This window comes from Mesoplodon bidens (assembly GCF_964165515.1).
Source record: "Mesoplodon bidens genome assembly, chromosome: 18".
NCBI lineage: Eukaryota > Metazoa > Chordata > Mammalia > Artiodactyla > Ziphiidae > Mesoplodon > Mesoplodon bidens.
The window spans coordinates 37288322-37301600 of NC_138175.1; the positions used below are offsets into that span (position 1 = coordinate 37288322).

Below are 13279 nucleotides of genomic sequence, written 5' to 3' on the forward strand. Positions count from 1 at the left end.
ACAGGCCAATATCACTGATGAACATAGATGCAAAAATCCTCAGCAAAATACTAGCAATTCGAATCCAACAATACATTAAAAGGATCATACACCATGATCAAGTGGGATTTATCCCAAGGATGCAAGGGTTTTTCAGTATCTGCAAATCAATCATTATGATACACCACATCAACAAATGGAAAAATAAAAATCATATGATCGGGCTTCCCTGGTGGCGCAGTGGTTGAGAGTCCGCCTGCCGATGCAGGGGACACAGGTTTGTGCCCCGGTCCAGGAAGATCCCACATGCTGCGGAGCAGCTAGGCCCGTGATCCATGGCCACTGAGCCTGTGCGTCCAGAGCCTGTGCTCTGCAATGGGAGAGGCCACAACAGTGAGAGGCCTGTGTACCACCAAAAAAAAAAAACCAATCATATGATCATCTCAGTATATGCAGAAAAGCTTTTGACAAAATTTAACACCTATTTATGATTTAAAACTCTCCAGAAAGTGGGCACAGAGGGAACCTACCTCAAAATAATAAAGGCCATATATGACAGACCTACAGCTAGCATCATACTTAATGGTGAAAAGCTGAAAGCATTTCCTCTAAGATCAGGAACAAAACAGGGATGCCCACTCTCACCACTTTTATTCAACATAGTTTTGGAAGTCTTAGCCATGGCAATCAGAGAACAAAAACAAATAAAAGGAATCCAGTTGGAAAAGAACAAGTTAAACTGTCACTGTTGGGCTTCCCTGGTGGCGCAGTGGTTGCGAGTCCGCCTGCCGATGCAGGGGACATGGGTTTGTGCCCCGGTCTGGGAAGATCCCACATGCCGCGGAGCGGCTGGGCACGTGAGCCATGGCCACTGAGCCTGCGCGTCCGGAGGCCTGTGTACCGCAAAAAAAAAAAAAAAATGGGCAGAAGACATAAATAGACATTTTTCCAAGGAAGACATATGGATGGCCAAGAGGCACATGAAAAGGTGTTTAACATCGCTAATGATTAGAGAAATGCAAATCAAAACTACAATGAGATATTACCTCATAGTCAAAATGGCTATCATCAAAAAATCCACAAACAATCAATGCTGGAGAGGGTGTGGAGACAAGGGAACCCTCCTACACTGTTGGTGGGAATGTAAATTGATACAGTCACTATGGAGAACAGTATGGAGGTTCCTTAAAAAACTAAAAATAGAACTACCATATGACCCTGCGTTCCTACTCCTGGGCATATATCCAGAGAAAAACATAGTCCAAAAGGATACGTGCACCCCAGTGTTCATTGCAGCACTGTTTACAATAGCCAAGATATGGAAGCAACCTAAATGTCCATTGACAGAGGAGTGGATAAAGAAGATATGGTACAAATATACAATGGAATATTACTCAGCCATAAAAATGAAATAATGCCATTTGCAGTAACATGCATAGGCCTAGAGATTGTCATACTGAGTGAAGTAAGTCAGACAGAGAAACGGAAATATCATACAACATCACTTATATGCGGAATCTAAAAAGAAATGCTACAAATGAACGTATTTACAAAACAGAAACGGACTCACAGGCTTAGAGAATTAACTTTTGGTTACGGGGCAGGGAAAGGTGGAGGGAAGGGATAGTTAGTGAGTTTGGGTTTGACACGCACACACTGCTATATTTAAAAAGGATAATTGACAAGGACCTACAGTATAACACAGGGAACTCTCCTCGATGTTACGTGGCAGCCTGGAGGGGAGTTGGGGGGAGAATGGATACATATATATGTATGCCTGAGTCGCTTTGCTGTGCACCTAAAACTATCACAACATTTTTAATTGGTCATACTCCAAAATAAAATGAAAAGTTAAAAAAGTATAAAATAAAAATTGCTCATTAAAAATAACAAATTTATTCCATCCATCCTTTCTTGTGGATTTTTACCTGGACATGATAAGCATCAGATAATATTAAAAATTAAAGCTAATATTTTAAAAATTAATATATTATTATAGCATAAATTTTTAAACCACTGATTTATTTTTTAGTGTGTTTTCATGGAGTTGTATTATGTACACAAGTTGTGTGTGTGTTTGTATATATGCATGCACATATGTGTGAAATTCACTACAGGACACATAAGACAGGAGTGCAGTGTGATACACCAAAATAGAGCCGGATTAGAATTTGGATAGCATGGTCACTAATATTACATTTACCTCTCTGGCCCAGAAATCCTTATCACTAAAATGAATGATTCATACCAGTTGATTACAAGACTCCTCTCGGCTCTAGACACTTAAAATAAGACTATAATACTTTCATGTACTGCAAAGGGGAATAAAAAAAACCAATGACAATGTATCAATTAAAAAGTTATTTAGAGCATATTAATAAAGCATATACTTAATATAAAAAAAGAATACATAGGCTATAATGTACAGTGCTTTTTCACATGAAATGTTAAGATCCTAAGCATTGTCATTTTAAAGAAAACTTATGAATTGCACATCCCATGAGTCATGTTTTAAACTAATTAGTCTAATAACCAGTAGTTCACATAGCTTATTAAGTATTTTAATTGCAGTTTTTTATTTAACTCTGTGAATAGGCTGTCTTAAATTTCGTTAATCTTTTTTAAACAACTTTGGTTTTTAAAGTCTAGGGGTATTAGAAATTACTTTTTAGAGCAGTTTATTTTAAAAGACATTATAAAATGCTATAACTCTATATAGACCTTTATAATATGGTTACAGATACTAATTACAAAAGTTTATGAAATGGTTAGAATCCTTAAACCTCTAAAAATTAGTCTGTGGATCAGTCGATATCACCTAGTTAGTAGGAAAACATTTATTGACACTTGAAATGAGAAACAGAGAGATACTTAAACACCAAACAATGGAAAACAGTTCTTGCCCTCAATAAGCTCACAATGGCGGAAAACACAAATAGTAGGAGGCTGAAAATGTATACCAGTATCTGTCCTGTTAAATTTCCCATTCCCATAACGGGCTGTTTATGTGTTTTAGCCCTTCCCAGTTTTTGTTATAGTTGCTTAAGAAAAATGTTTTACTGCACTTATAGCCATATGCTTTTAAGCAAAAAATAAACTGTCCACTTCTAGGAAGTAAGCTTTTGCTGTAATAATAAATTCTGCCTTGGAGCACTTAGGGTTTTTTTTTTCCTAACTAAAGCACAAAGGTTGGAATTTTTATTTCGATGTCACTGGGGAAATTACATTCTTGCACTGATTTAGTAGACTACTGATACTTCTTACTTGTTCATAAGCTTGACATTATGGAGTCTTAAAATAGTAATTTCAGGGTGACATTTGTAAAAGCATATTTCTTTTTTGATTATGCAAGAGAATTTTAAGGCATTATTCCTTTTTTATTTGTAAATTTTTAATTTGGTATTTTGTTTTCTCATTACAAAAATAATGCAGCCTATTGTAAAACATTTGGAAAGTCTGGAAAAGTATTTTTTAAAAGCTGTGCTCTTTGCCACAGACCTTCAGTTTGTAAAAAAAAAAAAAAACACAGTATCTGAGAAGGATAATTATGCAGAGCACAATAAAACAAGGTATATATACCTGTATAATACATATGACATATATATATGACATATATGTATGATATGTATGATACATTTAAACCTTATCATTTTGATCCTATTATACACTGTAATGTGAAACTTGAAATTTAATAGAGGAAGTCGTAAAAAACAAAATAGATGCAGGAACCCAATTTTTAGCTTGCTGTATACAGAATGAAAGGGACTATTATGTAATTTTGAGTAAATACTCTCAACTATGCTAAATAAAATACAGATATTCAATCTTGTAAGAAAATAAAATAATCCAGTGTTTCACTGATTTCCCATCTTCTACAAATGTAGTATAATGTGTTTTTTAAATGAATTACTGTCTAGTGACCGCATGGTCTTTCAAGAGTGCCATTCCCTTTGTGACCTTCAGTAATGTATTGGCCCAAGCTTCAGGTTCTTTTTTTTTTTTTTAATATTTATTTATTTATCTGGTTGGTTGGTTGGTTGCACCGGGTCTTAGTTGTGGTAGGCGGGCTCCTTAGTTGTGGCTCATGGACTCCTTAGTTGTGGCTCAGTGATTCCTTAGTTGTGGCAGGCAGGCTCCTTAGTTGCATCTCGCCAGCTCCTTAGTTGTGGCATGCATGTGGGATCTAGTTCCCTGACCAGGGATCAAACCTGGGCCCCCTGCATTGGGAGCATGGAGTCTCATCCACTGCTCCACCAGGGAAGTCCCCCAAGCTTCAGTTTCTGCTTCTGAAAAAAAAGGGTGGTGGGGGGGGGAGGGTAAATAGACTTACCTTGCAGCCTTGCTGTGAGGATTAAGGAAGAGCATATATGAAAGCAAATTCGTGTTCAGAGTTTGGCACTTATCAAAACATCAATGTTTTCTAAAAGGATACTTGATAACCTTTCTGGAGGATAGTTTTACTATACATGCCAACAGCTTTAAGATTAAACCCAGAAATAATTATATTCTGTGAATTTATCCCAAGGAAATTATCAGAGATGTGCCAAAGATTTGTGTATGATGCACCATGTGTATAAAGGTGATCTTCCTAGTGATGTTTTTAAGAGGAAATAAGTTTGGATTATAGGGTGGGGGAGAACCTAAATATCCTAATGAGGAAAATGGTGTGTGTACATATATGTATATATCCATCCACACATACAATGGAATACCATACAGTTATGTGGTAGAAGTACATTTAATGACATGGGGAAAGTTTGTGTTACATAACCAAAAAGAAGATTACAAAATTGTATTTAGCATGATTTCATTTATGTAAAAACAAAATTTTTTTTTTTTTTTTTTTTTTTTTTTTTTTTTTTTTGTGGTATGTGGGCCTCACGCTGTTGTGGCCTCTCCCGTTGCAGAGCACAGGCTCTGGACACGCAGGCTCAACGGCCATGGCTCACGGGCCCAGCCGCTCCGCGGCACGTGGGATCCTCCCGGACCGGGGCACGAACCCGTGTCCCCTGCACCGGCAGGCGGGCTCCCAACCACTGCGCCACCAGGGAAGCCCAAAACAAAATTTTTTTGAAAGTATTTATATGTTAGTTTACTCAGACTGCCCTGACAAAGTACCACAGGCTGGGCAGCTTAAATGACAGAAATTTATTTCTCACAATTCTGAAGAATGGGAATTCCAAGATCAAGGTGCCAACAAGGCAGGTTTCATTCTGTGGCCCCTTCTTGTGGCTTGTAGACCCCCACCATCTTGCTGTGTGCTCACATGACCTCTTCTTTGTGCCTGTCGGGGAGAGAGCAAGAGAGCAAGCCTTCTCATGCCTCTTCTTCTAAGGATACTAATACTGCCAGGTCAGGACTCCACCCTTATGACCTCACTTAACCTTAATTTCTTCCTAAGAGGCCCCCATCTCCAAATACAGTCACACTGGGGATTAGAACTTCAACATATGAACTTTGGCGGGGGGTGAGGAGGGCAGAGGGCGGGGGACTTGCAAACATTTAATCCATGACAGTGTAATACCTTACAACTAGTTGGTAACAGTATCTGGATGGTTGGGTTAAAGTGATTTTTTTTCTTCTTTTTATTCCTTTATATTTTTAAGTTTTTTCTATAACATATACTCAGAATATTCACAAATATATATAGTAAGTGATTGGTAGATTAGTGGTTGCTTTGGGCCGGGGTTGGGAATTGGGCATGATAGCTAAAGGGCCCAGGGTTTTTTTATTGTGGTGATGAAAATTGATTGTGTTGATGGTTGCACAATTCTGGGAATTTACTAAAAACCATTGAATAGGACACTTTAAATGGGTGAATGCTATGGTGTGTGAATTACATCTCACTAGAGTTGCTACAAAAATGTGTGTGTGAAGGGAGTTTGGGAGATACTGTAGATCTGTTCATTAGCACTTATAGTCACTGCATCCAGTATATTCTCCCACATTTTACATTATTGTCTTCACTTTTGACTACTACTTAGTTTTTCTCAGTGAGGATCTATCCATTTATGTAGTAAGCATTGCTATCAACAGGAATCTGTATACTTGGAAGAGGAAGATGTATGCATGTAAAACAGCTGAAGGACAGTGAAACGAACTGTATACTAGAATGTTGAATGGAATTTTATGCGTTAAAAAAATTATTAAGATCAAAGAAGGCTTCTGTGAAGATGATGGGTGAGAACCTAGATCCTTAAAAGATGGTTAAGATTTGGACAAACCAAAATGAATAGTGGTATAACATTCCAGGAGGGGGAGGCCATGATCATAGTAATAAAGAATGAGCAGATAGTAGAGTAGAAACTAACTCATCTTCTGATACTGTTTTGAAGATTAATAAGAGAGAATATTGATAGTATCCATTGTTAAATGGGCATCTATGGCAAAGAAAAGATTTTGTCAGTGACCCAATAACTGAAGATACTTACTGAATTAGTCAGGATTCTCCAGAGAAGCAGTACCAATAGAATACAGAGAAAAAGAGAGAGAGATATATATTACAAGGAATTAATTCATGCAGTTACAGAGGCTGGCAAGTCCAAAATCTGCAGAGCCAATGTCCAAGTTTGTGTCAAAAGGCCAGCAGGCAGTTGTAGAACCAGGAAGAACTGATGTCCAGTTCATCAGGCAGAAAAAGCTGATGTTCTAGTTTGAGGGTCATCAGGCAGGAGAATTCTTACTCAAGAGAGGGTCTGGCTTTTGTTCTCTTCAGGCCTTCTACTGGTTAGATGAGGCCCACACACATTATGAAGAGCAATCTGTTTTACTCAGTTTACTGATTAAATGTTAATCTTATCCAAAAACACCCTTACAGAAACACCTAGAATAATATTTAACCAAATATCTGGGCACCTCATGACCCAGTCAAGTTGACAAATAAAATTTACCATCACACTTACTGTTTACTCTCTTCATCAAAGAGAGTCTATGATCAAATATGTAGTTTAAGAAGATGGATTTTGCAGCAGTGTTCAGAAGAAAAAAATAGACGTTCATCAAAAGAAATAGATGTTCTGACCTGAGAGGTCAGGCTGAGGGTAACCACTGGAATACACCAGTCATCCCCAGGTGTGAGCTGATAAGACAGTAGAAAGAAAGTTGTAGCAATGGGTGTACAGAGGAAATAAGGTTAAAGTGTATAGCTTGGTGAGATTTTACATAGGTATACTCCCTTGTAGCCACACTCCAATCAAGATAAAATATTTCCAGTACCCCAGAAAGGTCCTTCATATTCCCCTGCAAAAGTATAACCACTGTTCTGATCTATGTCACCATAGATTAGTTTTTCCTTTTCTAACTGTCATATAAATGTAATCAGATGGTATGTACTCTTTGTGTCTGACTTCTTTGTTCAGTAGTATGTCTATGAAATTCATCTAACACATACATTTGTAAATAGAATCTTACTGAACATATTTGCCTTTGTCTTATTTTTTTACCTTAGCAAGAGAGTATAAACACCCTTTCATGTCAGTACTTAACAGGTCTCTCTCATTGTTTAATAGCTCCATGTCATTCCATAGTACTGTAGATGTTCCATAATTTATTTAGCATTTTCTCTCTTAGTGGACACATAGATAGTTTCCAATATTTCATAGACATGAAATTGATGAGTTGAGGGGCTATGTTTTTAGTGTTAATAGTAATGCCAAATTACCTTTCCCAACAGTCATAGACATTTATATCCCACCAGCATAACACTGTCCAGTTTGCCACATATTCATCTGAGAGCTCTAAATTTTTATTTCTGTAACAAATTTGTTTTTAAAATAAGTAGTACATGCAAATGGTGAAAAAATACAGAAGAGTCTAATAGTGAAAAGTAAGTCCCTTTTTTACCCATGTTTCCCAGTGGTCCAATTCTTTTCCCCAAAAGCAACCTCTTCTTTGTGTCTGTCTAAGATATCTTAAACACATACAAGCACATATGTTTATATGCTTTTATTTTACATAAATGGTAGTTCTAGACGTTGTTTTCTCCACTTAACAATATATCTTGGAGATTATACCATAACAATATAATCTAGAGCTACCTCATTTTAACTACTGAATAGTATCATGTAGTATGGATACAACATAATTTAATGAGTTTCTTATTGACAGATACCAGCTTATTTTCAGTCTCTTGTTATTATATTTAACGCCACAGTGAATATCCTATAGAATAAATTCTTAAAAACGGAATTACTAAAAAATAATATATGTACACTTTTTAAATATGCTCTATTGAAATATACTTACGGAAAAGTGTACATAAGTACACAAGTGTATAAATTTTGACAAAGTAAATGCACACATGTAAGTACACCCAGATCAGGAAAAACATGATACCAGCAACCAGAAGCTTCCTCATGCCCACCCTTTTCATTACTAACCCAGTTCACCTACAGGTAACCACTAATTTAATTTCCAACACCTTAGATTAATTCTGCCTGGTTTTGAACTTTTTAACAGGTGTCCCTTCATAGAAATCATATCAGTTTAAACTTCCACTTACAGTGTAGGAGAATGCACATTTCCTAACACCTTCACCAACCCAATGGATTATTAAACTTTTTAAGTTTTGCCAGTTGTAAAGTGAAAGTATTGTCTTATTTTGCATTTTTCTTATACTGAGTAAAGTTCAGCATCTTTCCATATGTTCAAGAGCCATTTGTATTTTTATTTCTATGAATGGTCCTTGTCCTTTTTCATTTACTTATTAATTTATAAATGTACCATAGTATATATTAGGGAAATTAATCGTTTGTGATATATGTTATAAATATTCTTCATAGTTAGTCATTTATCTTTGATTCTGTTTTTCCTACAGACATTTTTATTGGTCTTTCATTTTTTGCCTTTCTGTTAGGTATAAAATTGATTTTTTTCCTGCCTAGTGAGGTTGAGTGTCTTTCTTCCTGGTTTTTTGATTATTTGTACTTTCTCTTCTGGATATTGCTTCTTGATATCCTTTGTTTTTATTGGATTATCATCTTCTAACCCATATCTGGAAGCTCTTTGTATATTGGCAATAATATCTCTTTGTAATGTATTTTTTTAAAGTTCACAGCCCCTTGTCATTAGTTTTTTTTAATTTTATGTTATTTTTTTAAATTTTATAACAGCTTTATTGAGATATAATTTACATACCATACCATTTCCCTGTTTCAAGTATACAATTCAATGGCTTTTAGTATATTTACAGAACTGTACCAACATGACCACAATCAGTTGTAGAACGTTTTCATCACCACAGAAGAAACCCTGTACCCTTTTTTATTTTTTTATTTTTTTTATTTTTTTATTTTTTTTGCTGTACGCGGGCCTCTCACTGCTGTGGCCTCTCCCGTTGCGGAGCACAGGCTCCGGACACACAGGCTCCGCGGCCATGGCTCACGGGCCCAGCCGCTCCGCGGCATGTGGGATCTTCCGGGATAGGGGCACGAACCCGTGTCCCCTGCATCGGCAGGCGGACTCTCAACCACTGCGCCACCAGGGAAGCCCTTTTTTATTTTTTTAACTTTTTATTTTATATTGGAGTGTAGGTGATTAACAATGTTGTGATAGTTTCAGGTGTACAGCAGAGTGACTCAGTTATACATGTATCTATTCTTTTTCAAATTCTTTCCCCATTTAGTTTGTTACATAATATTAAGCAGAGTTCCCTGTGTTACACTGTACGTTCTTGTTGGCTATCCATTTTAAATATAGCAGTGTGTACATGTCAATCCCACACTCCCTAACTATCCCTTCCCCTCACCCTCCCCACCCCACCCCATATAACCCTAAGTTATTCTCTAAGTCTGTGAGTCTGTTTCTGTTTTGTAAATAAGTTCGTTTGTATCATTTCTTTTTAGATTCCTCATGTAAGCAATATCATACGATAATTCTCTGACTTAATTCACTCAGTATGACAAAAGTAAAAATAGAGCTACCAATGATCCTGAAACCCTGTACCCTTTAGCTACCACCCTCAATCCCCATCCCCAGGCAACCATTACTTTCTGAATCCATAGATTTGTCTATTCTGAATATTTCATATAAATGGGTTCATATAATATGTGATCTTTTGTGACTGACTTCTTCCACTTAGCATAATGTTTTCAAGATCCATCTGTGTTGTAGCATCGGTACTTTATTCCTTTTAATTGTCATATATCCCACTATATGAATATACCTGCCACATTTTGTTTATCCATCAGTTGATGGACATTTGGATGGTTTCTACTTTTTGGCTATCATGAATAATACTGTTGGTGAACACTCATGTACAAGTTTTTGTGTGGACATATATTTTAATTCCTCTTGATATATACCTAAGAATGGAATTGCTGGGTTAAATAGGAACTCTTTGTTTATCTTTTTAAGGAATTGCCAGACTGTTTTCCAAAGCAGCTGGACCATTTTACATTCCCACCAGAAATGTATGAGGGCCCGGTTTCTCCACATCTTCACCCAAATTTGTTTTTATCTGACTTTCTGATTATACCCATCCTAATGGGTGTGAAATGGTGTCTCATTGTGGGTTTGTTTTGTTTTTTTACAATCTTAACCATTTTTGTGTGTGTGGTAAAAAAACATGTAACATAAAATTTACTATCTTAACCATTTTTAAGTGTACAGTTCAGTGGTGTTAAGTATATTCACATTGTTGTGAAACAGATCTCCAGAACTTTTTCATCTTGCAGATCTGAAAGTCTGTACCCATTTAACAACTGCCCTTTTTCCCTTCCCGTCAACCCCTGGTAACCACCATTCTACTTTGTTTCTCTGAATTTGACAAGTTTAGATACCTCATATAGGTGATATCATAGAGTATTTGTCTTTTTATTACTGACTTGCTTAGCATAATGTCCTCAAAGTTCATCCATGTTGTAACATGTGACAGGATTTCTTCCCTTTTTAAAGTTGAATAATATTCCACTGTGAGTGTGTACCACATTTTGTTTATTCATTCATCTGCCAATGACATTGATTTGGGTTGCTTTCACCTCTTGGATATTGTGAATTGTGTACATTTCATTGTGGTTTTGGTTAGCATTTCCATGATAACTAACGATGCTGAGCATCTTTTCATGAGCTTTTTGTATGTCTGCATCATCTTTGGAGAAATGCCTGTTCAGGTCCTTTGCCCATTTTTTAATTGGGTTGTCTTTTTATCATTGTAGTGTAAGAGTTCTTTATATTAGTAGTGTCTTTGCCAAATGTAATTTTCATGTTATGAATCAAAATCTAACTTTATTTTCCTCCAAGTAGCCAATTATCCAGTACCATTTATTGAATAATCCATCTTTTCCCTCCTTTAACAAGTATTTATTGAGCAAATACATTTGGCTAGGCCCTGAAAAAATGATAAAAACTATGCAGAGCTTACATACTGGTACAAAGACAGACTTTTGAGTAAATAATATACTGTTTAGCAAGATAATGTTTTAATGAAGGTTTAGGAAAATCATTTGGGGACAAGTGAAAAAGAAGCACCAGTGTCTGCCCAGAGTTGAGGGAAGAGGAACAAAGGAGAGGAAGAAGTAAGGTCATGGAGTGTTTGAGAATAAAAGAGTGATAACTAGGCACTATGCTAGGGTAAGGAATTTAAACATTGAAAACTGATTTGCAAGTATGAAACATTTATTTCACTGTTTCCTCAGGTCGAATTTAATATAGACGTACTATAGTAAATAAGCAAGTATCTCCTTTTGTGATGAAATATGTCATGCTCATTTCTTGATGCCTTTGCAGTTTATGTACCCTGCCTGAGTATAATATTTGTATTAGAATGATTATCATTTCACATTTGTAAAATATAAATAAACATAAGGAACCATTTTCCTATGGATATATTTGAACTAACCAATAATCACAATTATTATTGGTACAGTTCATGCTTACTGAACAGTATTAGCAGCTGTCTTCCTTAAATTTATAACGTATAGCATATTTAATAGCACATAAAGTCTGCCTTCTTATAAAGGAATTAGTTCACATGAGGTGGTAGTAGTGTAGTTATGTTTCAAAATTCATGTTAGTTGTAGAAAGAATGTTCAGATATCCTAACCTTTTCTTTTTTGGTAATTATAGAATAAATATGTCATTAAATTATTTTTGTATATTTGTTATAGACCCATCAATTATTTTCTAGTTATGTTCTCCATAAAAGTTATCAAGGGAGCCCAAACTCTTTTACCCAGAAAATTTGACTAGATAAATTGAAATAGTCTAGTTTGATATGAAGTGTTAAATGTTCTATTTTGATTTTTTCAGTATAAATTTTAACTGGTTTGCATTTGGCAATTCTCTGTCAGATTCTAAGTCATCCTTGGAATGTAGCTAACCAATTGGAAAATAGGACCAACAGTAGGTATGATATTATCACCATAATTAATTATATCACCTATATATTTCACAAAAAGGCAGCAGCTTGACTGCTTAATAAAGGCTTTTGAAATATTGGCCTAAAGTGAACAAAAGAAATTTAATTTACTCAGATCTAAAGAAATTGAATTGGTTTTTGCTTGACCATGAATCAATAGAGCATATTAATATTATAACAGTAATAATAGGCTTTTTTTAATTTTTCCACAGTTCTTAGTGGTCTCTGTCCTAATGAATGTCCTCGTAAGATAACAGTAAGTAACCTTAACTTTCAGTTGTAAATATTTCTGTGAAAGTTCTCTGCATGATAGATACACACAAAATAGTTGTTATAGGTTAAATCAAATTGATGTTACTTTTAGAAGTGATTAAAGTATCCTTCAGTGCTCAAGTAAAGTTTACTGGGAATAAAGTACCTTTCCTAAAAACTCTCACCTCAAGGTTCACTTCCTTAATGAAGTCTTTTCTGATACTCTTGGAAAAATTAACACACCTCCCACTATTTCTGGGCATACTGCTGCCATTTTGGCATTATATAATACTTTTTAAATTATTTATTTATTTATTTATTATTTGGCTGCATCAGGTCTTAGTTGCGGCCACGGGATCTTTCTAAAGCATGCAGGCGTAGTTGCCCCGTGGCATGTGTTATCTTAGTTCCCCAACCAGGGGTCGAACCCACATCCCCTACATTGGAAGGCAGATTCTTAACCACTGGACCACCAGGGAAGTCCCTTGGCATATGTAATACTTGATCACACTTTATCTGTTTATATTGAATGCCTCTCCCCAGGCTGTAATCCTTTGAGGTCAAGAACCATGCCATCTTTGTATACCTCGTTCATAGCACAGAGTCAAGCATATAGTAGACAATTAATGAATTTTTTTGGTTTAATCTTAATATTGGCTAGCTGTCTAGTGGAATGTTTCCATGAAATAACAG

The 13279-nt window shown here is 35.9% G+C and overlaps 1 protein-coding gene across 2 annotated transcripts in view; it reads left to right on the plus strand.

Annotated features, from left to right (window-relative positions):
- The window catches only part of ITFG1 (integrin alpha FG-GAP repeat containing 1), a 252668-nt gene that overhangs the window by 178193 nt on the left and 61196 nt on the right, over positions 1-13279 (plus strand). For both annotated transcript variants that reach the window (XM_081215339.1, XM_081215340.1), the window contains exon 13: positions 12547-12590. In XM_081215339.1, the coding sequence (XP_081071465.1) occupies positions 12547-12590 (44 nt within the window). The remainder of the gene's footprint in view (positions 1-12546; positions 12591-13279) is intronic.